The 24929-nt window shown below is 54.0% G+C and overlaps 1 protein-coding gene across 1 annotated transcript in view; it reads left to right on the top strand.

The window, feature by feature from the left end:
* Nucleotides 1-24929, top strand: part of ATG16L2 (autophagy related 16 like 2) — a 57409-nt gene that overhangs the window by 17797 nt on the left and 14683 nt on the right. The window contains exons 2-11 of the mRNA XM_050936119.1: nucleotides 7021-7105; nucleotides 8759-8879; nucleotides 10742-10815; nucleotides 11402-11644; nucleotides 14827-14892; nucleotides 16839-16934; nucleotides 19976-20038; nucleotides 20293-20401; nucleotides 22991-23096; nucleotides 24119-24189. Of these exons, the coding sequence (XP_050792076.1) occupies nucleotides 7021-7105; nucleotides 8759-8879; nucleotides 10742-10815; nucleotides 11402-11644; nucleotides 14827-14892; nucleotides 16839-16934; nucleotides 19976-20038; nucleotides 20293-20401; nucleotides 22991-23096; nucleotides 24119-24189 (1034 nt within the window). The remainder of the gene's footprint in view (nucleotides 1-7020; nucleotides 7106-8758; nucleotides 8880-10741; nucleotides 10816-11401; nucleotides 11645-14826; nucleotides 14893-16838; nucleotides 16935-19975; nucleotides 20039-20292; nucleotides 20402-22990; nucleotides 23097-24118; nucleotides 24190-24929) is intronic.

Below are 24929 nucleotides of genomic sequence, written 5' to 3'. Positions count from 1 at the left end.
TCCGTATTTGTAAAGAACATGTCAGAACTTCTGACTAATTTGAATGAGATCAGGTCCGCATGGTCTGATGCTGTTCATCCCAGGGTGCTGACGAGTTAGCTGAAGAAATCTTGGAGCCACTGGCAATAATATTTACAAACTCATGGATGACCGGAGAAGGGCTGACATAGTGCCCATCTTTAAAAAGGAGGAACCAGGGAACGAGAGACCCGTCAGCCTGACTTTGATACCTAGGAAGCTACTCGTGCAATGCATAAAACATTCAATGTGCGTATACCTGGAGGATGAAGAGGTGATCGCTAGCAGCCAGCATGGATTTACTAAGAACAAATCATGCCAAACCAGCTTGATTTCCTCCTTTGGTCTGGTGGATGGGGGAATGTGGTGGACATAATATGCCTGGACTTTAGCAAGGTTTTTGCCACAGCCCCACATGACGTGCCGATAGGCAAGCTGGAGAAATGCAGGCTCAGTAGAACTACCATTTAGTGGATACGAACCAAGAGTAACTCTTAATGGAAGGATGTTGGACTGGAGGGAGGTCTCAAGTGGGGTTCCATTGGGATCTGTTCTGGGCTCGGTGGAGAGTAGTCTGATACTAGGGGGGTGGGCCTGGGGTAAGGTCATAGACAGCTCGAACCACACTGGGTGCAGACAGAAGCCGCGCTTTGGGCCAACCATGTTATCAGCTGGTCGCAAACTCAGTGAAAAGCCATAGCGCAGGCAGGGCTGCGTACGGCACAGGATAGCGGCACTGCAATGCCATGAGTCTTGCTTGCAAGCATGGGGGGGATCTGAGCAGGACTGGATTGTCAGGTAATATTTTATGCTCTATGAACACCCCTCGCAAACCCATCCTGATGGAACCCAAAGTACCCCATGAGCTTTATGTGTACGGCACTGCTGAAATGCAGCCACTTCTAGGGTGGAGCGTGGTAGCCAGCATGCTGGACAACAGTGATGGGAGGGGGAAACTTGCTTAAGTCGTCCAGAGTAAACCTTCTTTCTGTGAACCGTGCCCTGGGGCATCCACAGCAGGCGGACTGGATGTGGTCTTTTAAGATCTCTGCAATATCCCCCCCGCCTCTGGGGAAGTGGCAGGGGACTCGTATTAGAACTAGCCTCAGCAGGAAGAACCATTGGCTGGATTTGAGGTTATGGTTGAAACCCGAGGGTCACAGCTATAAACTGCCGCTGTGTCTGGGCACGTGTGGCAGCCACGGAGGGTGAGTGAGTGCACACAGGACTGATGCATTTGCACCAGTGACCTGCTTGGAGCGGGTCTGGATGGAACACCTGTGCGCTTTGCACAGCTGATGGAGCTGCACCACCAGCAGTGTGAGGAGGGGTGCTCACCCCCAGCATGCTGGGGCGGGCAGGGCCATCAGCGGGAGGACACAGAGTGGCACTGCCATGAGACCCAGGGGCAGGGGAGCATGAGAGCCGGGGGCCAGCGGCGTAGGAGGGGAAAGCCCTGCCCTGCAGGAAATCTGGATTCGGGCCAGGCTGAGACTGCAGCACTAGGGCCGAAGAGTAAATGCTGTGGAACAAGGAGCTGCCGCTGAGCAGAGCTGCCTGGAGCAGAGCCAGCCACATTTGAAAGCAGCCAGCTCGCTCCCAGCTAATCCGGTTCCCAGTGGAGTCGAGAGAAGCTGGGGCAGGCTATGGGGCAGGGCACCCAGGGTTTTCTGCCTAAGGCTCCAGCCCCACATCAGGCACAGACTGAGAGACACGCGTTGGCTGTTGTCAGAAACTGCTCCTGGGCCGGGTGCTAGAGGGTTCTGTCTACTGCAGAGGTGGTACCCACCTCTGAGCATTGACACCCCCTGGGCACGTGCCACAAGAGCAGGGGAGCCTGGCTAGTTACCATCTGCTACCTCAGATTCCCCTGGCAGTGGCATTTGGCATTGGGATTTTTCTTCCCTTCCTAAACTCTAGCTGTGCTTTTATCAAACAGCTGCCATATTCCGCACCAGAAGTGGCTGCCCTCTAGTAATGGGGGAACTGATTCCCATGCTAACGCATGCAGGGCTTGCTTATTTCCCAGGGGAGCTGAAGATTAATTAGCTAATGCTTGTGAAAGGGCTTGGAAGGTGGGTAAAGCTAAGGCCTTGTCTACACCACAAAGTTGCAGCGCTGGTGAGGGGGTTACAGCGCTGCAACTTAGGAGGTGTACACATCTGCAGGGCATTACCAGCGCTGCAACTCCCTGTTTGCAGCGCTGGCCGTACACCCGGTCGAACCTCGGGTGTAGAGGATCCAGCGCTGGTGATCCAGCGCTGGTCATCAGGTGTAGACACTCATCAGCGTTTTTCTTGACCTCCGTGGAATAAGCCGGTATCCCAGCATACCTGAGGAAGCCTCTCTGGTAATCAAGCAGGTATCCTTCCCCGCGGTTTGCTCTCGCGTTCCCCGAACCCCCCCGCAAGCAGGTCTCCTTTCCCGGTTTGCTCTCGCGTTCCCCGAACCCCCCTGCAAACCGCGGGGAAGGAGACCTGCTTGCAGGGGGGGTTCGGGGAACGCAAGAGCAAACCGCGGGGAAGGAGACCTGCTTGCGGGGGGGTTCGGGGAACGCGAGAGCAAACCGCGGGGAAGGAGACCTGCTTGCGGGGGGGTTCGGGGAACACCGGAGCAAACCGCAGGGAAGGAGACCTGCTTGCACGGGGGTTCGGGGAACGCGAGAGCACACCACGGGGAAGGAGACCTGCTTCCCCGCAGTTTGCTCTCGCGTTCCCCGAACCCCCCTGCAAGCCGCCCAACAGCGCTGCAGTGTGGCCACATCTAACACCACTTGCAGCGCTGGTTGCTGTAAGTGTGGCCACTCTGCAGCGCTGGCCCTATACAGCTGTACTAATACAGCTGTAACAACCAGCTCTGCAAAATTGTAGATGTAGACATATCCTAAGTGTCATTTCTCAGGTGGGGTATTTTCCTCCTTTCACTGGAAGATGCAGGGGTTGATGTGTGACTATCCCTGCACCCACTAGGAGATCCTCCTGCCAGACTTCCTCTCCCAGCACCCACATCTGCCTGTTGCGCCTTCCAGTGATCGCAAGGGAGGTAGCTCGTTCTGCGCTGAAGCTCTCAGTAGCCTAGACCCAAACATGACATGTAAAAGCCCCAGGCCGTTCCTCGTCTGATGCGTTCTGACGCTTTGCTATCAAAGGCCATATTCTCGGCCCCCCCCCCAGCCTCCGCTGAAGACAGCTGAGATGGGAGCTCTCTGATCCTGGGGCCCGTTCTGTGTCCAGGGGCTGCTCGAAAGTGCACTGCTCCCTGAGGCCATCTACCAGCTGAGGATCGCCGGAGCACAACGTGCTGCAGCCATGCCTGCCCTGGCTTGGCCTCTCTGCTTGCAGCTTCTGTGGAGGCTGGTGTGTAGGATCCAGCTGTGCCACCTCTGGTCTCCCCTAGTGCTGCTGTCCAGCCGCTCTGCAGCACTAGACCAGAGCAGAGAGAGCCCAGAATCGGGTCCTGAAAGCTTAAGAGCCATGCCAACTCTTCAGAGAGGCTAAGGAATAAATCCTCCACCCCCTGTTTGAGGCAGGCAACCTTGGCTCTGTTTTACAGAAGGGGGCCAGAGAGCTGAAGGCCCAGCTTCGTAAAGTGACGTAAGAGCTTAGTGGTTTGTGAACTCAGCCAGGAGGTGGGAGACCCCCCAGTTCAAGTCCTACCTCTGTCTGATCGTGAGAAGGGATGCGAGCTGGGATAATAGGCAGCAGGTCTAAAACAAACCAAAGGAAGTATTTCTTCCCACGACACACAGTCAACCTGTGGAACTCCTTGCCGGAGGATTTTGTGAAGGCCAAGACCATAACTGGGTTCAAAAAAGAACTAGATACGTTCATGGAGGGTAGGTCCATCAATGGCTATTAGCCAGAATAGACAGGGATGGTGTCCTTAGCCTCTGTTTGCCAGAAGCTGGGAATGGGCAACAGGGGATGGATCACTTGATGATTCCCTGTTTTGTTCATTCCCTCTGGGGCACCTGGCATTGGCCACTGTCAGAAGACAGGATACTGGGCTAGATGGACCTTTGGTCTGACCCAGTAGGGTCATTCGTATGTTCTTATGGACCTACCACCCCTCAGGTGACTGCCCTCACCACTAGGCTGTAGAGTCATTCTCATTCCTTTCTGCCTGAATTAATATTTAATCATTACAATGGTACAACTGTATACATGCCATAGCCCACTGGTCGGGGCGCCCACTGGAGAGGAGGTAGATCCCTGTTCGAATCCTTTCTCCCATGGGATCAGGTTTTCCATCCTTGCCAGTCCAGGGAACTGCTACTCTGGCATTTCTGACAACGTAGCCTAGTGGATAGAACACTGGGCTGGGACTCAGGAGACCTGGGTCTTTTCATGGCTCTTCTGCTGAGTGACCTTGGGGAAACTGAGGCAAGAGAGGGGAAGTGATTTGGCCATGTGTAAACTTAGGGTAATAATACTTGTGTCTGTTGAGACCTGCAGCTGAATGGAACTAAGTCCTCTCCTTTGTGCGCATGCATGTGGAAAAATAGCTTGTAACATCGGACCCACCAAGTCTTACTCACCTGGCTTACATTTTAAGGCAGCGTTTAAAGTATTGGACTCCTTGGTGTGTTTTGCTGTTTTGTTGACATGTTTAAAATCTCGCCCACCGTTTCCTGCAATCTCCCTTGGCAGGATTGTCAGGGCTTCGGCCCCCGAGAGCCTGTTGGACAAACTGTTTTCTCAAAGCTGGCTGGATTTCATTCCTTTCCCTCTGATCAGATTCCCCAGCAAGAAACTTACAAAGAAGAACAGGAGTACTTGTGGCACCTCAGAGACTGACAAATGTATTTGAGCATAAGCTTTCGTGGGCTACAGCCCACTTCATCGGACGCATAGAATGGAACCTATAGTGCGGAGATATATAAACATACAGAGAACATGAAAAGGTGGGAATTTTCCTACCCACTCTAAGAGGCTAATTAATTAAGATAAGCTATTAAAAAAAAAACTTTTGTAGTGATAACCAAGATGGCCCATTTCAGACAGTTTGACAAGAAGCTGTGAGGATACTTAATATGGGGAAATAGATTCAATGTGTGTAAAGGCTCAGCCATTCCCAGTCTCTATTCAAGCCTAAATTGATGGTATCTAAGTTTGCATATCAATTCAAGCTCAGCAGTTTCTCGTTGGAGTCTGTTTTTGAAGCTTTTCTGTTGCAAAATTACCTCCTTCAAGTCTGTTACTGAGTGACCGGCGAGGTTGAAGTGTTCTCCTACTGGTTTTTGAATGTTATGATTCAAAAACATTCAAAAGCTGGTTGTCCCACTTGACACCAACGATAGGGAGCCCACCATAACCCTGCCCTGCTAATGCTCCGTATCCAGAAGCCCTGGGTACGCTGTAAGGCTTGGGCTGTGCTACGGAGTTAGGTGGACGTAAGGCAGCTTATGTCGAATTAACGATGTCAGTGTGTATGCTGCAGCCTTCCTCCTGCCGATTAAGTGCCCTACCACACTGACAAGTATGTCAGTTTCACCACTGGCAGGCTCTGTGCTGTGAAATTCAGCTGGAGTGGGGCGGGAAGGGGGTCACAGCAGGGGGCTGTCACTTGGGCTCCAGCCATGAGCCCCGTATGACTGTCAGTGCCCCATGCTCAGCTGTCAGTGCCCCACAATGCCTGACCTTAGTAGGTGCAAGCACTCCTGGTGAGGGGACACTCCAGCGGCAGGAGGAGCGTTGTATGGACACCAACAGCCGATTGAATTACCGGGGTGGCCGTAGATCGACCTAAATTAAGTCCGCCTCCTTGTGTAGTATAGACAAGCCCTAAGACTTTGCCCTATTTTTACAGCTGGTGACAAGGTGGACTTTGAAACTGCGCGGCAGGGTTAACGCTTGGATAGTCACCAAGGAACAGAACACCTGCTGTCCTGGCCAGCAGCCTGGGCTGCAGCGTGGTTTTGTTTGTTTTTCCTGATGTATCCAAGTTAGACCAGTTATTTGTCTGACACCTGAACTATACCTGTGTAACCAGTTTGGCTGCTGCACCTTCCTCCCAACCGCGTGCAGAACGGTGCCGTGTGTGTGTCCTCCAGGCATGTTGTGTCCTGCTAAGCTACCGGGGGTTTCCCAGCACACAGCGATAAACAGCATGGCCTGCTGGGACACACCTCTGTTGAGTCACGGCTGTGTTGTGAAAAGAGCTGCTGTGTGATCACAACAAACACGCTGCTTACAAACTGTGGCTGTACTTAGCGGTGACGGGCTGTTCTGCAAAGATCTCCGAGTGCACCACAAACATTTAAACCTCACCCCGACCCTGTGAGGTGTGTTGCCATTAACCCTGTCTGCAAGTGGGGGAACCAAAGTCTAGATAGACTCAGGCTGAAATGCTGAAAAGTGGCCTCTGATTTTTGGGTCCCTCCATTTTTGGGGCACCCACCGTGGAACAGCTGGTCCCTTACTTCCAGATGTGCTGGGACACCCTGTCACCCGCTGATTTCCCCTAGAGCCCCTAAAAACCTGAGTGTCCCAAGCTCTATGGGGCAGGAACTGTCTCTTTGTTTGTGCAGCCCAATGGATCCTGGTCTTGTAGGCACAACACTAATACAACTAACAAATAACAAGAAGTCAGGCACCCAACACTTAGTGTCCTGCAGAGATTCCTGAACAGAGCTGGGACCAGAACCCAGGAATCCTGACCCCTGGTCCCCTGCTTTGCCCAGGCATGGTGTGGACACTTTTCTTTGGGAGGCATGACCCATAAGCAGGCCTAGTCACACTGCATTACAGCCGTGCGCCGGCCCCTTGAGGTTCACAATAATAGAACATAGAGATGGAAGAAGACCCGTAGGCCTGGTCACCCCTTTTTGCAGGTGGATAAATTGTACGTTAAGCCGGTGGCGGGAGGCTTCTTCTAGAACTGGCAGAGTTGGGGGTTCTATCATGTCTGGTTTCATAGAAAGGGTTCTGATGAATGGGCCCCCCTTCGCCCACACACGACGCTCGTGGTCCCCATGCCCTGCTTCTCTTTGCTTCCTTGCAGATACCAAACTGTTGGAAAAGTCCAGCTTGCTGGTGCATTTCACAGAGAAGCTACAGGCTGAGTCCTTTGATCTACAAGCCCCTAGGTAAGTAGAATGGCTCCGACTTTTTCCTCCTCAGGCATGACAGCTTCCCAGTGCCAGCAGCACCAGGATGTATCCCCGCTGCGCCTACAGTGGCCGCACTGTTATCTTTGGAAGCTCATAGCGAAGCATAGCTGACCCTTTCCCTAGTCCCTCTGACTAGCGGGGGCTATCCGTGCCCTGGGGAGAGGGGGGCTTTCACAATCAGATCTTTCTTCCTTTCCAACAAAAATCCACTGAGTCAGCCAGACACCGGTTCCTGGCTCCCCAGCTGAGTAAGAGTGGGAAGTGGCTCAGGATGGACACAGCCAAGCTTTCTCCTCTGTCAGTGCTGAGCTGCTGCTGTTGTCTTTCAGAGGAGAGGTTAATAACTTAGTGATCTGGACCATCGAGCCCAAGTGACTTTTGTGCAAGAGTAAGGGGAGGTTAAGCCTGGGGACCAGGCCAGATTGCATTGTGGGGAATTATGTTCAGCCTTCCTAGATCCCCTCTGCAGCTTCAGTTTGATAGTGTTTTGTTGCTTCATGTCCTGCCCCAAACTGCTGTGTGTTTAACAGCGGCCGATTTTCCACCTCAGAATTAGCGGCACTGCAAGAGGTGAACAAAGTAATCCTCCTGCGTGCGGGTGTCTTTTGCTCTCACCGCACCAAAATCTGCGAGCCACATTCTGCTGTGCTTATCCCAGCTGACAGGGGGTCGGGGCACAGCAGCTGGTCTGATCTGACAATGGTAATGTTGCACAGCTAACCTTTAACAGCAGTTCCGTTATGCAAAGACCGAGATAAAAATAACTCGACCGCATTGCATGGGTGTATTAGTGAGCAGCTTGCTGGACTTGCCTTGGTTACACACACCGCAAAATCCGCAGCAGGTGCGATATAGCATGATTGACGTTGCAGCAGGAGCGCTTGGCTTTTGCACTCCCTGACTTTGAGACGGCAAAACGAGTATTTTTAATGTTGCATTGTCTGCACTGAATGTGTCTGCATTGACTATCCTGGCTAAAGCAACGGAGAAGCCAGTTCTCCTGTTTGTTTCATTAGGCCCTTGGCGTCACACCTCGTTGAGGGCAGCGGGGGCAGGAGAGACTATCTTTGCTAGAGCAGCAAAGAGTCTTGTGGCACCTTATAGATTAACAGACGTTTTGGAGCATGAGCTTTCGTGGGTGAATACCCACTTCGTCGGAAATGGGTATTCACTCACGAAAGCTCATGCTCCAAAACGTCTGTTAGTCTATAAGGTGCCACAAATTTTTTTGGTGCTTTTACAGATCCAGACTAACATGGCTCCCCCTCTGATACTTGACATCTTTGCTAGAGGCAGTTTGGCTTCGCAGAGCAGAAACACCTGTGTTTACATTATAATTTTCAGCTGCAAAAAAGCAGAAGCCGGGCTGTTTCCCAGTGAAAGTGGCGGGCGTGCTGAAGTTCAGGCTCTGCTTTATTTTTTTTTTTCCAAAATGCACGAAGCAAAACAATTCCTTGCAACTTTGCCCTCTCTTTCTTGGACGCTGCCCCGGTGGGATTGCCCCTCTGCCTCAAGAATTTGCCCAGTGCTCCTGGGGGAGGCAGCTCTTCATTAACCTCTGCTGCAAACTCAGCAGCTGCATGCTCAGATGTGACCTCGGTTTTGTTTTTTAACCTGCTCTGTCTATAGGTCAGGGCCGGAAACTAACGGCTCCGCGCTGGAACCAGGCCTGGGCTCCCCAGAAGCGCTGCAGACCCTGAAGATAAAGTACCAGGGACAAATTGCGGAGATGAAAGTTGTCAGTGGGGAGGTACGTAGAGGGGAGGGACAGCACCGAGTGTCAGCTCTTGCGGCCCTGGATTGTCATTTTCCCTGGGTTTGTACGACTCTTAGCAGGGGCTGGTGTCTCTATAGAGTTCCCAATGTCTTTAAAAATCTGGGACTGGTTTCTTAGCCCCTGCATGGGGGAGGAAGTAGCTTGGGCCCACCAGTGCCAGGGGTGGGGTGCCCAGTCCCACATAGGGCTTGGAGAGGTACGGACCATGTTGGCAGTTGAGGAAACTTCCTCTCCCTGCAGTGGTCAGGCTGTTTTGGTGGCCTGGGCCCAGCTGCGGGAGCGGACAGGGCAGTGAGGTTGGGAGGGGAGTGGAAAGAGGCACCCGTGAGTATGGCCCCCTGCTGATTTCAGCCCTTTCAGCGCCCCGTCTGCTTTCCCTGCGCAGGGCCTGCTTGGCAGGGCAAGTGGACGAGACTGTGTGTCCTGGAGGCTGCGCTGAAGGGCCAGGGTCTGGAGGGGACTGTGCCTAGCGGTGGGGTCAGGGTGTAGCCTCCGTGCTCACAGGGTCTCTGCCAATGGCCCCAGCCGAGGAGTATGACTGCCGGTTGGTGGAGAGGGAGGTGGGCGGGGAGCCTGTTCCTGGAAGCCAGAATCACCTGCATAAAGCCCTGTCCACGTCCCCTGCCAGACAGAGCCCCCTCCTGACTCCAGCCTTTCAGCGTGGCCCCGTCATCTCTTTGTGCCCCCTGATAATCATATTGCACCCCCCTAGTTTGGGAGCCTCTGCGCAATAGGTACAGCGGGTCCGTAAATCACAGGCCTGATTCTGCATTGCAACCTTGTGTGATTTTTACAAACGTTCGAGCAGAGGGAGGTAAGGAAATCACCGTGCTGGCTTTGCAGGATGAGAACATTTTTAAAAAATGCTGAAAGATGGAAGAAATGGCGTCTCTTTAAATAAGGGACGTCCCTTGTAATATGGGACTGTTGCCATCCCTATGGCTAGGTAGTGCCCCTAGTAAGCAGGATTCTGCACTTGCAAAGGAGGCAGGGCGTGGTATTGCAGAGCGCTCAGCTTTGCTGGATTTATTTATAGGCAGCAGGTTTAAAACAAACAAAAGGCAGTATTTCTTCACACAGCGCACAGTCATCCTGTGCAACTCCTTGCCAGAGGATGTGAAGGCCAAGACACTAACAGGGTTCAAAAAAGAGCTAGATAAATTCATGGAGGACAGGTCCATCAATGGCTATTAGCCAGGATGGGCAGGGATGGTGTCCCTAGCTGGGACTGGGCAACAGGGTGGATCACTTGATGATCACCTGTTCTGTTCATTCCACTTCAGGCACCTGGCATTGGCCTCTGTCGGAAGGCAGGACACTGGGCTAGATGGACCTTTGGTCTGACCCAGTGTGACCATTCTTATGTTCTGTAGATCTATGGACAGTACAATTATGGAGGCTGTAGATTACAGAGCAACTGGGGAACCCATCTGCAATTCCGGCATCTGGAAAATCACTCTCTACAAGGAGCTCCCAGACTTTTTAGTGTGTTCCTATAGCTTGGAACTGGCTTGTTAATAGGAAGAGCAGGCTGAGCACTATAGGCAGTGGCGTGGTAGCTGTGTCAGTCACGGGATGTTAGAGAGACATGGTGGGGGAGGCAATATCTTCTGTTGGACCAACTCCAGTAGATTGTCATGCAAGTGAGCAACAAAAACCTCCCGTCATCATCCTTGTATCCCACCACACACACCACAATCTCAGGCGGAGTCCAGTTTATTACTCAGCCCAGCTCTGCCTCGTGTGCTTCACAGCACTCGAGAAAGCTATGTTCGCATATGTGCGTTTCTCTTTGGAAGATCACCTGGCCTTTGAAATCTCTCTCTCGTTTGCAGTTGGCGTATCGAATTATTGAACTGAGCAAATTACTCAAGGCCAAAGAATATAAACTGCAGGAGCAGAAAACGAGGTAAGGATGCTCCCCAAACTCCTGGGTGCACCTAATTTAACACGGCTTCCTTCCAGTGCGTTTCTCATTGGGGCTTATTTTATACAGACGCTTGTTTATTTAACCAGCATGAAGGGGCAGGTCTGCTCTGCAAAACTGGCCCCTCCTTCCCCTGCAGACCTCCTCCTGTGTTGGAATCACAATCTGAGCAGCCAGCTTTAATGGCAGTAAATGTTTACTGCTCTTCACTCCTCCTAGCCCTGCAGAGATCACCCAGCGAGCTGAGTGTGTGGCAGAGAAACCCGTACAGTGCATGCCTCGCTCTAGCCAGTTACCGGCTTTCAGCCTACGTTGTGTGTTTCCCCCTCTGCCTGATCCACAGAGGATATGAGTCTGCTACAGTTCCCCGCTAGGGGAGTTAAGCCTTTAGCTCAAGCTGGAGAGGCATGTGCTCTCAACTTGAGAGGCCCTGGATTCAATCCCTGGTGGTGATCAAGATGGCAGTTGCTCCAGTCTAGGGGCTCACTTTCAGGAGTGCTGATAAAAGTTTGGGATGCAAGTCGGGGGGAGCCCATTCCCTAGAGCGCTGTCTCTTGGTTTGGCTCAGGCTGGCATCCCTGAGCGGGCGGATCTCTGAGCTGGAGGCAGAGCATCAGCAGCTGAAGGGCCGGGCGGAGGATCTGGGCAACGGGAACTGTGCCAGGAAGGCGGAATACGATGCCCTTCACGAGCGTTATCGGCTCCGGGAAGGGGAGCTGCGGCGAGCAGCCGAGAAGGAGCAGGAGCTGATTGAGAGCCTGGTGCGGAAGAAAGTGGAGGCTGCCGAGCACCAGAACAAGAAGAACGAGAGGTTGGTTAAGGGTCTGTCGCTGCCCAGCATATGAGAGCGACTCGCCTGGGCTGGTGGGGGGCACAGGGCATGCAGACCCAGAGGGAGGTGCTGCTGCAGAGGCCCAGGGCAGGTGGGAATTTTGCCCAGCCCTCCTCCACTGGAAGGATGGACCGTGCAATGCAGGGGATTGGAGCAGAGGATGGGGACAAGGCAGACAATCTGCAAGGCTCTGCTCACAGTCCCTGTGGCCCTGCCTGCCCCATGGAGTGATGGGTTGTGTCAGTGTCCTGGAGCGGGGAATGCACTGGCTGAGGCCAGTGGGAGCCCTTCAGTGAGATTTTGCAGCTGATCCAAAGGCTGGGGAATGAGGTTATCAGTGGGCCATGGACATGCCGTGTGCTGGCTGTCTAGCGAGGGTGATGGGGCCAGATAAGCACCTTAGTATCTGAGTGACTCTCAGTCTTTAATGACCTTATCCTCCCAACCCCCCTGTGATGCAGGGCTGGGCTCTTATGCCTGCTATACGGATGGGGAAACTGAGGCACAGAGCAGCTAAGGGACTGACCCAAGGTCACACGGGCAGTCTGTGGTGGAGGAAGGCCTTGAACCGAAGATTCGCATGTCCCAGGCCATCCTGCTTCTTGACTCTGGCTCCTTCTGCTGTTCCATTGCCCTCTGTTTGAGCTTGCTTCTGGCCGGCTGCCAGCTGTGTTGCTTCCCTGTGAGGAAGACAGAAGCCCTAATAGTATCTCCAGCCACAGGTGGTCTCTAGCTCGCATGGCAGAGCGCTGCAAGGCACAGTCAACCCACGCATCTTGGTGTCAGGGGATGGGGTCAAGGCCAAAACTAGAACTGGATTTGAAAAGAAACGAGATGAGTTCATGGAGGGTAGGCCCACCAATGGCTCTTAGTTGGGCTGTTGATTAACTCAAAAAATTAATCGTGATTAAAAAAATTAATTGCGAGTAATCACAGTTTTAATCCCACTAGATAATAGAATACTAATTGAAATGTATTAAATATTTTAGATTTTTTCTGCATTTTCTTATGTATTGTATTCTGTGTTGTAATTGAAATCAAAGTCTATATTATTTTTTATTATATTTGCACTGTAAAACGATAAACAAAAGAAACAGTATTTTTCAATTCACTTCATACAAGTACTGTGGTACAATTTCTTTGTTGGGAAAGTGCAACTTACAAATGTAGTTGTTTTTTTTTTTGTTACATGACTGCGCTGAAAACCAAAACAATGTAAAACTTCAGAGCCTGCCAGTCCACTCAGTCCTACTTCTCGTTCAGCCAATTGCTCAGACAGACAAGTTTGTTTACATTTATGGGAGATAATGCTGCCCGCTTCTTCTTTACAATGTCACCTGAAAGAGAGAACAGGCATTTGCATGGCACTTTTGTAGTCGGCATTGCAAGGGATTTATGTGCCGGATATGCTAAATATTCATATTCCCCTTCATGCTTTGGCCACTATTCCAGAGGACAAGCTTCCATGCCAATGATGCTTGTTAAAAAGAAATGAGTTAATTAAATCTGTGACTGAACTCCTTGGGGGAGAATTGCATGTCTTCTCTGTTTTATCTGCATTCTGCCATATACACCTCTGCCTCGATATAACGCTGTCCTCGAGAGCCAAAAAATCTTACCATGTTATAGGTGAAACCGCATTATATCGAACTTGCTTTGATCCACCAAAGTGCGCAGCCCCGGCCCCCCAGAGCACTGCTTTACTACGTTGTATCCAAATTCATATTATATTGGGTGGCGTTATATCAAGGTAACGGTGTATTTCATGTTATAGCAGTCTCAGATGATGATCCAGCACATGTTGTTCATTTTAAGAACATTTTCACAGCAGAGTTGACAAAACGCAAAGAAGGTAGCAATGTGAGATTTCTAAAGATAACTACAGGACTCGACCCAAGGTTTAAGAATCTGAAGTGCCTCCTGAAATTTGAGAGGGACGAGGTGTGTCGCAAGCTTTCAGAAGTCTTAAAAGACTCTGATGCAGAAACTACAGAACCCGAACTACTAAAAAAGAAAATCAACCTGCTGGTGGCATCTGACTCAGATGATGAAAATGAACATGCATCGGTCTGCTCTGCTTTGGATCATTATTGAGCGGAACCCGTCATCAGCATGGACGCATGTCCTCTAGAATGGTGCTCAAAGCATCAAGGGACATATGAATTTTTAGCGCAACTGGCACATAAATATCTTGCGACATTGGCTACAACAGTGCCACGAGAATGCCTGTTCTCACTTTCAGGTGACATTGTAAACAAGAAGCGGGCAGCATTATCTGCTGCAAATGTAAACAAACTTGTTTGTCTGAGCGATTGGCTGAACAAGAAGTAGGACTGAGTGGACTTGCAGACTCTAAAATTTTACATTGTTTTATTTAATGCAGCTATTTTTTTGTACATAATTCTACATTTGTAGGTTCAACTTTCAGGGTAAAGAGATTGCACTACAGTATTTGTATGAAGTGAATTGAAAAATACTATTTCATTTGGTTTTTTTTACAGTGCAAATATTTGTAATAAAAAGCAAATATAAAGCGAGCACTGTACACTTTGTATTCTGTGTTGTAATTCAAATCGGTATATTTGAGAATATAGAAAACATCCGAAACTATTTAAATCAATGGTATTCAATTATTGTTTAAAACTGTGATTAATCGCGTGATTAATTTTTTTTAATTGCACGACAGCCCTAGCTATTAGCCAAGATGGTCAGGATACAACCCCACAGCCTGCATGTCCCTTGCCTCTGACTGCCAGAAGCTGGGAATGGGCGACGGGATGGATCACTTGATGATTCCCTGTTCTGTTCATTCCCTCTGGGGAACCTGGCACTGGCCACTGTCGGAAGACAGGCTACTGGGCTAGATGGACCCATTGGTCTGACCCAGTCTGGCCGTTTTTAGTTTTGGAGCTGCTCGCTGTAGACTGGATGCAGATATCCTTCCCCCTGTGTCCTCCAGCCCTGCTCCCAGTAAGGGCTGAGATTGCCTGGCTCTGCTCCCACCTTTGCTAGGCCTGATGCAATTGCCTGAGGGCTAGGCCCAGGAGGGGGAGATTCTGAACTCTCTCTCTGGACGCAGCCTGGCAAAGGGGACGTGCACCTGGGAAGGAGCCGTGCCGGTATATCCCAACCCCCTCAGCTTGTCCCGTCTGTCCTTGTAGGGTGAAGCAAGCCCGGCTGTCCAGGGAGCTGAAGAAGGCGACGAAGAGAACTGTCAGTATTGATGTGTAAGTAGCTGGGACCCCGGGCGCTGACGAGGCAGTGAGACAGACCTGGGGTTCTCAGGAGGGCTGGTGATGCATGGCCATGCAGCCCTGCCGAGAGGTGGGGCATTCTGGGAAAAGGCAACATGGTATGTCCCAAGAGAAGTCATTTAAGCCCCATCCCTGGGCGTGGTTAGCAGCCAGCGCCCGTCCCTGCCTCCAGCTGGAGTGCACCTGATCCTTAGCTGCTTGCAGCTGGTTCTCCTGAGCTCGTCCCCAGGCCCTATGTCCCAGGATGCTGCGTAGGAATCGAGGAGGCTCCTGGGTTCCATCCGAGCAGGCGGAGAAAAGCTCCTTAGCACGGAGCAGGCAAGGCCCTGCTGGCGGCACGTGAACCATGATGCCATGGTCAGTCCCAGTGCCAATCTGCCTGGCTTGACTCTCCAGGCCTCTCCACTAGGAGACACGGCACGACAGCAGTGTAGATACTCCCTGTAGCGACCAGAGGAGTTCCCATCGGCGTAGGGAACCTGCCTCCCCGAGGGGCAGCAGCGAGGCTGACGGAAGAAATTTCCCCTTGACCTCACACTGCCCGCGCTGGACGCTGAGTGGGCACAGCTCCATGGACTTTTCACACCCTGAGCGGTGTTGCTGTGCTGGTGTAATGGGAGACCAGCCCTTGGCAACATCAGCAGCCTTCCGGAGCTTAGAGACAAGCTGGCCGGCTGCTCTTCCACGTGGGTATCCACGGTTCAACCGAAACACGTTAAAAATGACCGTGCCTCCTGCCGACAAGCTCTTGTTCTCTGGCCGTGGACGTGATCTGACTTTGGGAACTCTGCCAATGAAGCCTGAAGCTCATGACCCCCAGCCCAGCAAGGCTGTGATTGGCCCATTACTGGGCATTCCTTCGTTTGTCCGCACCTCTCATCTCAGTGGGACATGTGATAATTGGTCTCCGGGCAGTCGTGTAGTTGGATTCCAGGTCTCCTGACAGGATAATAGTTACAATACAAAACAAAATCACAGAGCACGACCTGGTCCCAACGCTCATTAATAGTTCCCATTCTTATCTGATCAAGTTGCTTTCCCCCTAAGTTCAGCCTGTTTCAGAGCTGGCTGGTTTCACGGGAACCAGGGTCCAAGCTTTCAGTGAACACCCCGCTCCACAAGACAGCTCCTTGGGAAACGGGTGCAGAGGGCCTCTCCCCACGCTGTGTTATACAGAATCAGTCCCTTGTCTTTATTCACGGGCAGGGTGATCACGTTCCTTTTTACCGCCAGGTGGCTTTGATTGTTTGCGGTTGTCGCTGATGGTTTTCCAGTGACTGTTCTGGGATGGGGCACTGTTAGACGCCTGAGCCTCGCGTGACGTCACCCGCTGGCTAGGGGATGGGGGGCCGTTGCCAAGTAATATTACTGCCTGGTGACTCCTTTTCACCTTGAGCCCATAAGGGCATTAAATGGCAATACAGTTCCAGTATCTCTTAAATATCACCCGTACACACATCACCGATCATGCATATGGGCAAGTCACAAGCTTTTGATAGAGGCCTTACACGTTACCCTTTACGGGTAAATACCCTCAAGCAATGTATTTGGTGTAGTGAGTTTGCCAGGTCTGAGACAGTTTTTTTGCCTAGGGGCCTTTGTGTCACAATGGTAAACAGCACTTTAACCAATACAGCTGTGCTTTCCCCGGTAGCCTGTACGCTAGGAGTACTTTGCCGGTACAGCACCATGCATTCCGATGCCAGTGGTGCCAGCCATGGCCTGGGTGTGGGCACAGTTCTGTTGGTATAAAGGTTACGCCCCATAGTCCTGGGCTAACTGCCTTTGTGCTACGTCAACGGCAGCAGGCTCTAAACGGAGCTAGTTGAAGGGGTACAAACCCTGTCTGCAGACGAGCCATTTGGGAGGCTTTCCTTACCCAGCCCCCAGGCGAACATGCTGCTCCATTCTCCCCACAGGGAATCAGATGAGCTGAAGCCGGCAGAGGTGAAAGTGCCCGTCCGAGAGCTGGTGGAACTGGAGGGCTGCGAGAAGCTGTGGAAAAGGCCCTTCAGGTAGGAGGCTGCCGTGTGGTCATGGCAGAGAGAGAGAATGCGCGCGCCCAGAGAGACGCGCACAAGGAGTTCGCGCTGACTGGCCCGAAGTGGGCGCTATACAAGCTCTAGGCTAGTGGGAAATAAAGAGAATTGATTTCCTTACTAGTGCCCAGTCTCTGGGCATTTAACAATCCAGCGGGATCTAAGGGAGGTCCCTGGTCTGGTTTGTAAGGCCCCAAAGTGTCTGTATAGCAGCCAGTGTGAGAATGTTGGGGGGGACAAGGGGAAGGGCAGTTCTCACTGTGCGGTGTTTGTCAGAGAGGAGATCCACCCTTCCCACCCCTCCTCAGCCTGCAGCAAAGGGACTAACCTGGGCAGGACGACCCCCGCTCAGCGCTGGAGAGGAAGACGGAGAAATGTCTATGATCGCTTGCAAAGGAAATGATCCCGGGGCTCATGTAGTCCTGCCCTGCGCGTGTCTGTGGTTCTGATGTGCAGATTCAGTGGCCGTCGGGCCCTGGGGCTCCTACCAGGCGGCAATGCAGCCATGAGACTAGACTCCCTCACCATTCCTGTTTGATTGCTCTCCGGTTCCCCTGTTCTTTATTTTTAAGCACTAGAGATGGGTGAACCGCCTGGATCAAACAAGAGCCGGCCTGAACCTCCGTCCTCCCGAAGCCCCCGTCAAACCCGAGCCATGTTAGAGGATCCCAAAGGTTTAATTGACTCTTTTTCTTCTGAAATTTGGCTGCTGTTTTTCAGGCAGCTCCTTTGAGAATGCAGTGGCCAGTGCTCAGCACAAGAAGCCCATTCTATCCATTGCCCCAGCATCTTGCAGGCTCATGGCCTTTGCGAGGGAAATTGGTTAGATCACGTTGCTCGGACCCAGGAGTTCTAGTCCTGGCTCTGGCACTGACTTGCTCTGTGACCTTAGGCAAGTCCCTTTGCCTCATGCTGCCTCAGTTTCCCCTTCTGTACAACAGGGGGACAGTGACGCTTATAGAAAGTCCTAGCCTTGCCAGGGAACAAGGAGTGTGGGTAGCCTCGTGGGAGAGTCTGTTCTCCAGAGATTTCCAGCCTTAGATGTTCGGCTTCGGTTGGGTGTGAAAAAGCATCCAACCAGCCTGGATTCTGCCTTTAGACTGCTTGAGGTTCACCCATCACTAGTGCAAAAACCAGGCCCTTCCAGCTCACTGCCCCATCAGTAACACTCACTCCCTCTCCAGCTTCTCTCCGGCACCTCGGTCATCTCCCGTGTGATATTGGGCTAGTTTTGAGGAAGAGAGACGCTGAGCTGTGTGGAAAACACAGGAGTATTCCCCCAGTCTGGGAAGGAGCCCAGCAGTGCCATGTGCTGGGCTGTGAAATCATTCCCACGCTGAGAGATCACCGAGCCATAGAGATTACAGATGGAAAATGCCTCCTGGGTCCCTTCCCACCCTATGATCTAACCAGCTGCTTCAGCTAAGATTGGATCATCCACTGTGGTGTATTTTCTACCTAGACATCTAAACTCAGGCTCTGTCCCAGTGCAGGGGAAAGACCAGCCTTGATTCCTCCCGTGGGCTGAGGGACAGTGGCCAAGTGGGCCAATCCCATCTCTGGTTCGTATGGGTCGCCCTTGAGTGCCTGCGGTCAGGCCGAGTGGCCAAGGCAGGGCGAGTAAGGGGAGACAGAGCAGAGCGGATGGAAGCGCTCACGCTAGGATGCTTCACTCTGTGTTATCCCAAAGGAGAAACGCAAGGCACAGGCACCGTAGGGCTGGCCCGACTGGCTCAGCCCCGGGGTCCATCCAGCCCGGTCTGGCTCTGCCCGTGGCCAGCGCCAGCTTGTTCAGGGGAAGCTGTGAGACCCCCGCCAGCAGCAGATGGGGGATAAACGGTCCCTACCCTGATCCCTAACTGCGGTTGGCTTAAGCCCTGACTCAAACGATGGTGGTTCTTTAGCCCCCGAGCCCTGCAGAATCGTGGCACCATCCGGGCTGGTCTTCACTGCAGGAGCAAAACTCAAGTAGCCAGCTCCCTCCCTCACTTAGCGATCGCTGGACTGTGTCCCCAGCCGTAGGCCCCCAGGGGCGCGCTGCCAATGCCATGCTGCAGCCCCAGCAGCCCCCGTTTCTCCCCTGTGCCCCAGTTCCTGGCCGCGGGAGGGACAGTGACCAGAATACAGGACAGGATTGAGGTGAGGCCCCTGGTAGCCAGTGGTGGGGAGGGGTCAAGTGTGACTGGGTCCAGACTCCCAGAGAAACTTTCTCCTGCATGGCACAGCTCCCCCTAGTGGCCTCCTGTCACAGAGTATGGGGGAGTCCGGCCCTGCACCCCTCTTCCTGGAACTCACAGTGACTCTCAGCCAGCCAGTAAAACAGAAGGTTTATTGGACAACAGGAATGCAGGTTACAGCAGAGCTTGGAGGCATAACCAGGACGCCTCAATCTGGTCCTTCTGGGGGTTCAGGAAGCTTAGTCCCCAGCTAGGGATTCCCTGAATTCCAACCACCCAGCCCAAAACCGAAACTGAACTAACTCCCTCCAGCCGGCCCCTTCCTTTTGTCCGGCTTCCCGGGCAAAGGTGCTGACCCCTCCCCCACTACCTGGCTCAGGTTACAGGCTTAGGTCCTGTCCCTCACCTAAAGACATTCCTGGCCCCCCCATCCCTCACACAGACAGTCCCTACTGCATCACGCCTCCCCCAAAGGGCAGAGAACGAGACACTAGAGGTGAACCCTTGGTCCCATCAAGATCAATGGCAAAACTCCCATTGGTTTCAGTGGGTCCCAGCTGTTGCCCCAGGTGGGTAGGTGAAGGTTTGCCATCCCCTTGCTGCCATTGGCCTGAGCGCAGCTTGAGCCAAGCTCTTCGTCTGCGTCGGGCTCTGAGGGTAGTATTCTCCTCTGTGACCGGCTGCAGCCCCCCAACCCGGCCTGTGGCCCGCTGCCAGGGTGGGAGAAGGGGGTGTTGCCCAAAGGGCTGGGCGAGCCGTGACCCGAAGAACAGCCCCGTCCCGTTACCAGCCGTGCTTTGCTCATCCGTCGCCTCCTTTTCTGTTTGGCTTTCGCTCTAGATCAGCCTCCGCCACGTCCATGACTCTGACCCGGTGCGTGGATGTCTTCAAGGGCCTGCTGGAGTAAGTCTGCTGTCCGGTGTCCTGCATCGCCGGGGGCCCGGGATTTAATGCACTTCCCAAAGGTCTGGGTAGCATCGACTGAATGGTGGGTCTAAGGGGTCCTCCTTTCCCACTCCCATTTCCCCTGCCACCCAGCCCTCTGCTGGCGTGATCTCTCGTCGTTGAGATGGGACTGGGCTCAGCTGGGCTGGCGTCGGGCCCGTGTTCTGCAGAGGCCATCTGCTCATGTTGTGACCTGGGCCCGCTCTCGTTAGTTTCAGGCTGAAACGAGGGAACTCCATCACCAGCGGCTCGGAGGTGCGCTACCGCTCCATGCCTATCTGCCTCGTCACCTGCCTGCCGTCCCGAGTCAGCGACGTCCAGGTAAAAGCTCGGAGGCACCGGTGATGTGCTGGATGGGCAAACCGATCAGTGTCTCCCTCCTCCTCCTGTGAGCCCGCCACGCTCCCGGGCGCTCGCTCACTCACTTTGCTCCCCCTGGCAAACGCCTCGTCTCCAGGTCGCTGGTGCACCCCCTCCAGCGCTGTTCTCTGCACCAGCTGCGGCCAAGGGTGCTCTGGAAGGAGGTCAGCCACTGCCCTGGCCCGGGAGGCTGTCCACCCCGCTCCAGAGGGAGACTCAGCTTCTAGACAGCTCCAAGCTGCTCTGTTTTATTCTGTTCTCCTTAGCTTCCTATACCGCCCTCATCACCGTAGTATCTGAACATCGATCACTCTTGCATCAGTAACCAGACCAGTGTCCGTCACGTGTGTTCTCTCATCTCTCCGGGGGGAGAAGGATGTGCAGGGCAGTGAGGAGCTGGGCTTGGTAGGGCTTTAGGGGGATAGGTTTTTTAATACACACCTTGCTCTTTTTTTTTTTTTTTTGTCTGAGCCAAGGCATGGGCCTTGGAGCGGAAAGTGGAGGGTTTGGGATGGCCCTTAGTTCAGGACTGGGCAAACTATGGTCCGCAGGCTGGATCCGGCCCGTTAGGGCTTTGGATCCGGCCCATTGGATTGCCACCCCCGTGAAATTGCAGGCCCTGTGCCACTCCCGAAAGTGTCTGGCACAATGTCCCTGTAGCCCTTGGGGGGAGGAGGGGCAGAGGGCTTGCTGCCCTCGCCTGCAAGCACCACCCCTCACAACTCCCATTGTCTGGGAACGGGGAACCGTGGCCAATGGGAACTTCGGGGGAGGTACCCACAGGGGAGGGCGGCACGCAGAGCCCTGTTTCCCCCTTCCCCAGGGGCCACAGGACGTGGTGCCGGCCGCTTCCGGGAGCAGCGCGGGGCCAGGGCAGGCAGGTAGGGAGCTGCTGTCACCCCAGAGCTGCTCCAGGTAAGTGGAACCAGGCCAGAGGCTGCACCCCTCCTGCACCCCGCACCCCAATTCCCTGCCCTGAGCCCCCTCCCAAACCCCTCCTGCACCCCTACCCTGAGCCCCCTCTAGCACTCTGCACCTCTCCTTCACCCCAACCCCCTTCCTTGAGCCCCCTCGTACACCCTGCACGCCACACTCCCTCCCGCACCCCAACCCCCTGCCCCAGCCCTACATTCCTGGCCCTGCATGCAATTTCCCCACCCAGATGTGGCCCTCGGGCCAAAAAGTTTGCCCACCCTTGCCTCATTTCCTGGGGGAGTTTGTTCCAGCCCCCGAGAAGGTTCTGACTGTTAAAAGCGCCGCTGGGCCAGCGGGGCAGAGTGGTCGACAGTGGTGCCGGCTGCTCCCAGGGCCTTGACCTTCATTCGCTGCCCTGTGGGAAGCCAGGGCATAGAGGTGCGTGGGACGTGCCCGCCCAGGCTGAGGAGATGTGGTACAGTGTGCGCTAGCTGGGGCCTCCTTCACAACCCTGTACGCTGGCTGATGAGAGCGGCTGATGCCTTCCTGCCGCACATGGTGGACGCTGCACCTCGTTCATAACCTTCTTCTCTGTCACAGGCCTAGCAGCTTAAAACCCACGTAGGCCGCACTGATCAAGCTTCCCAGCCACACCCCAAGTGTGTTTTCATTCATATTCTCCTCTTGCCAACCAGCGTCTGGCTCAGACTGCAGTGTAAATGTACTGGACGCGTGGGTGCTGCCCCCAGTGCGTAGGAACGGACCAATGGTCCATCTAGCCCAGTATCCTGTCTCTGATAGCGGCTGGTGCCCAGTACTTCAGAGGGAATGAACAGAACAGGGCAATTATGGAGTGATCCATCCCCTGTCGTCCAGTCCCAGCTTCTGGCAATCAGAGGTTTAGGGACCTGAGCATGGGGTTGCGTCCCTGCCCATCTTGGCCAATATGATGGACGTATCCTCCGTGAACTTAACTAGTTCTTTTCTGAACCCTGTTATACTTTTGGCTTCACGACATCCCCAGGCAGGGAGTTGCGCAGGTTGGTTGTTCATTGTGTGAAGAACTACTTCACTATGTCTGTTTTAAACCTGCTGCCTATTCATTTTATCGGGTGACCCCTGGATCTTATGGGTAACTAACGATGGGGCCCTGATGTCAGTTGGGCCCATTAGCCATTTGGAGACTCCTGGCAATAGCTGCCCCTGGGGCTCAGGCCCTGGGGTTTGTTGTGGGAGGTGGATGGAACCTGCTGGGCCAGCTGATTGAGAAGACACTGGAGACCTGGCTGACAAACCTTGGCCGCGTGCATCCAAGGCTGCAGTCATCAGCTGGGACTGACCCAGGGTTGGGGCTTCCATTGCCAAAAGCAGGGGCCCCGACTGCCCGAATCCTTCCCACTTGATGGTAGCAGGGTCTTATCCTGGCTGGGACAAGCCAATCTGCCATGCTCCACCGGTGCCAGAGATGGGACGGGGGCTGTGACTGCCAAACAGAGCCACGCAGAGGGCTGAGTTAATGTGCTGAGCCGATGCCCTCTGCCCTGGCCATGCCAAGCATTAGGGGTGGCACCTGGTCGCTGATCCCAGGAGATGTTCGCCCTCACGGTTTCACCAGTTCTCCTTTCTCTCCTCCAGGAGGCGCACTTCTCTGAGGTAAACGCAGTCAAGTTCAGTCCCAGCTCTGGTGTGCTGGCCACGGGCGGGGCCGACAGTCTCATCAGGCTCTGGAACGTGGCCGGAGGTACAGCAACGGGCCGTTCGCTGCTCCTGGCTGTAGGTTAACGTCGGAGTGGCATTGCCAAGTGGGAGGGCGGCTGAGCGCTCACCAGCTGGCCGGGTGGTAACACCCTGCAGACAGCCTGGTGCGGGGTGGTGAATCCTGTCATGCCAGTGACCGTCCCCACTCCTGCAAGGGAGAGTCCTCGATACATCCTCCTGTGACCTCCCAGCCCTTTCCTGCCTCTCCTTAACCTTTGCAACAGTGAGCTTGCAGTCCTGTAGTGCCCTTCCTCCAGACGCATCTCAAGCCGCTTCTCTGCCCCCTCTAACAGAGCCTCACTTTGCTGCAGCCATGTCTGGGGTGGAACCCATCGGCTCCTAAACAGAACGCAGCAATACAATTTAGACCAGTAAAGAGGAGCTTGGTGGGAGGCTCTGGTTTGGCCCTTTTTGTCACGCTGCAGGCTACGGAGCACGCGGGTTGTGTCCCGGGTCTCGGGTGCAGTAGGATGTGCACGCAGAGGCTTATTACAGATGGCAGAGGTCTCTGGGTCAGGTCACTGCAAAGTCTTGCCTTGACTTAGCTGTCACTCTGTCACTTGTTCTAAGCACTTTCCCTTCAGCACACCCAGAGCCTTTCCTTTCCCCTTCCCGAAATCTCCAGGGGCGTTGCAGCCCTGGAACCAGACCCCACCCTGACGGCCGGACACCTGCTGCCTCCCAGGGCTTCCTTTCCTGCTCCACTTTCTCTGGCAGAGCCGTGAAATTCAAACCCAAGCATCCTCCGGGCCCGGGATGTTCTCTGCTTAGAGACATTGCTGTGTAAATAACCCCCATTGCACAGAGAGGGAAACTGAGGCATGGAGCGGTCAAGAGCTGTTTTTTTAAAGTGGCCTCTGACTTGGGCTGCCTCCAGCTTCTGAGCGATGGATTATCAGAGCTGCCGAGCGCTCCCAGGGCCTCGGAGGCTCAGGAATTGGCATCGTTCGGCCTCTCCCTGCTGCCCCTGGGGCTAATCACCATGCTGTTTCTGTCTGCTCTCAGGGAGGCTGGAGAGCCTGCAGACCTTGGAAGGGGCTAACGGCAGCATCACCAGCATCGAGTTTGACCCATCGGTGAGTGAGGTGTTGCTGACGGGCCCAGTGTGGCTGGGACTGTCCTGAGCCGGGATCCTGGGACAGAGGCAGCCGGGGGCAGCCGCAGCCCCTGTGCTCAGAGCATGGTGCATCTGCCAGCTCTTCCTTTCTCGTTTCCCTGCTGGCCGCCTCTCTCAGCTGCGGGCAACCAGCTCTTCCGGCTGCTGCAACCACGAGGAGGGGGCTGACGAGGGGCAGGAGTCGTTCCTAGAGCAGAGGAGAGGTGGAGGAGCTGGGCCACGGAAAAAATAGGCCAGAGGCCTGCAGAGTTTTTTGCCCAGTCCAGTGAAGTGTTGGTTGTTCTCTTTGGCTTCCTCACACCGTATCGGTGGCAGAGCCTGGCCTAGTGCCCGGGTCCCCTGACTCCTCACGGCTCCTGGACAGCTTCTGAGAAACAGCTCTTGCAGAGCTCGGAAGTTCTCCAGGGATTGCAGGAGAGCCCCATGCCCTCTGCTCTTTGAGCAGCTCGGAAGCCCCAGGGGGTGCAGGAAGGAGACCATGATGCATCAGTAACCCCAGGGCAGGAGAAGAGAGGCTGTTGGAAAGCTGGAGGGGGAATGGAGGCTCCAGGTCCAGGTGGGGTGGGGTGCGGAGCAGGAGTGGGAGTGGGCCCTTTAAGGAGGGCGCTTTGAATAGCGGAGTCAGCCCCGGGGTCTGTGTCTGGCTGGGATCAGCATGCACTGGAGGTGCTGTGCAGCCAGCAGGAGCCATTGCACAGC

This window comes from Gopherus flavomarginatus, chromosome 1 (genome assembly GCF_025201925.1).
Source record: "Gopherus flavomarginatus isolate rGopFla2 chromosome 1, rGopFla2.mat.asm, whole genome shotgun sequence".
Lineage (NCBI taxonomy): Eukaryota > Metazoa > Chordata > Testudines > Testudinidae > Gopherus > Gopherus flavomarginatus.
The sequence above is the reverse complement of the archived record's forward strand: the minus strand, read 5'-3'. Positions and strand labels throughout refer to the sequence as shown.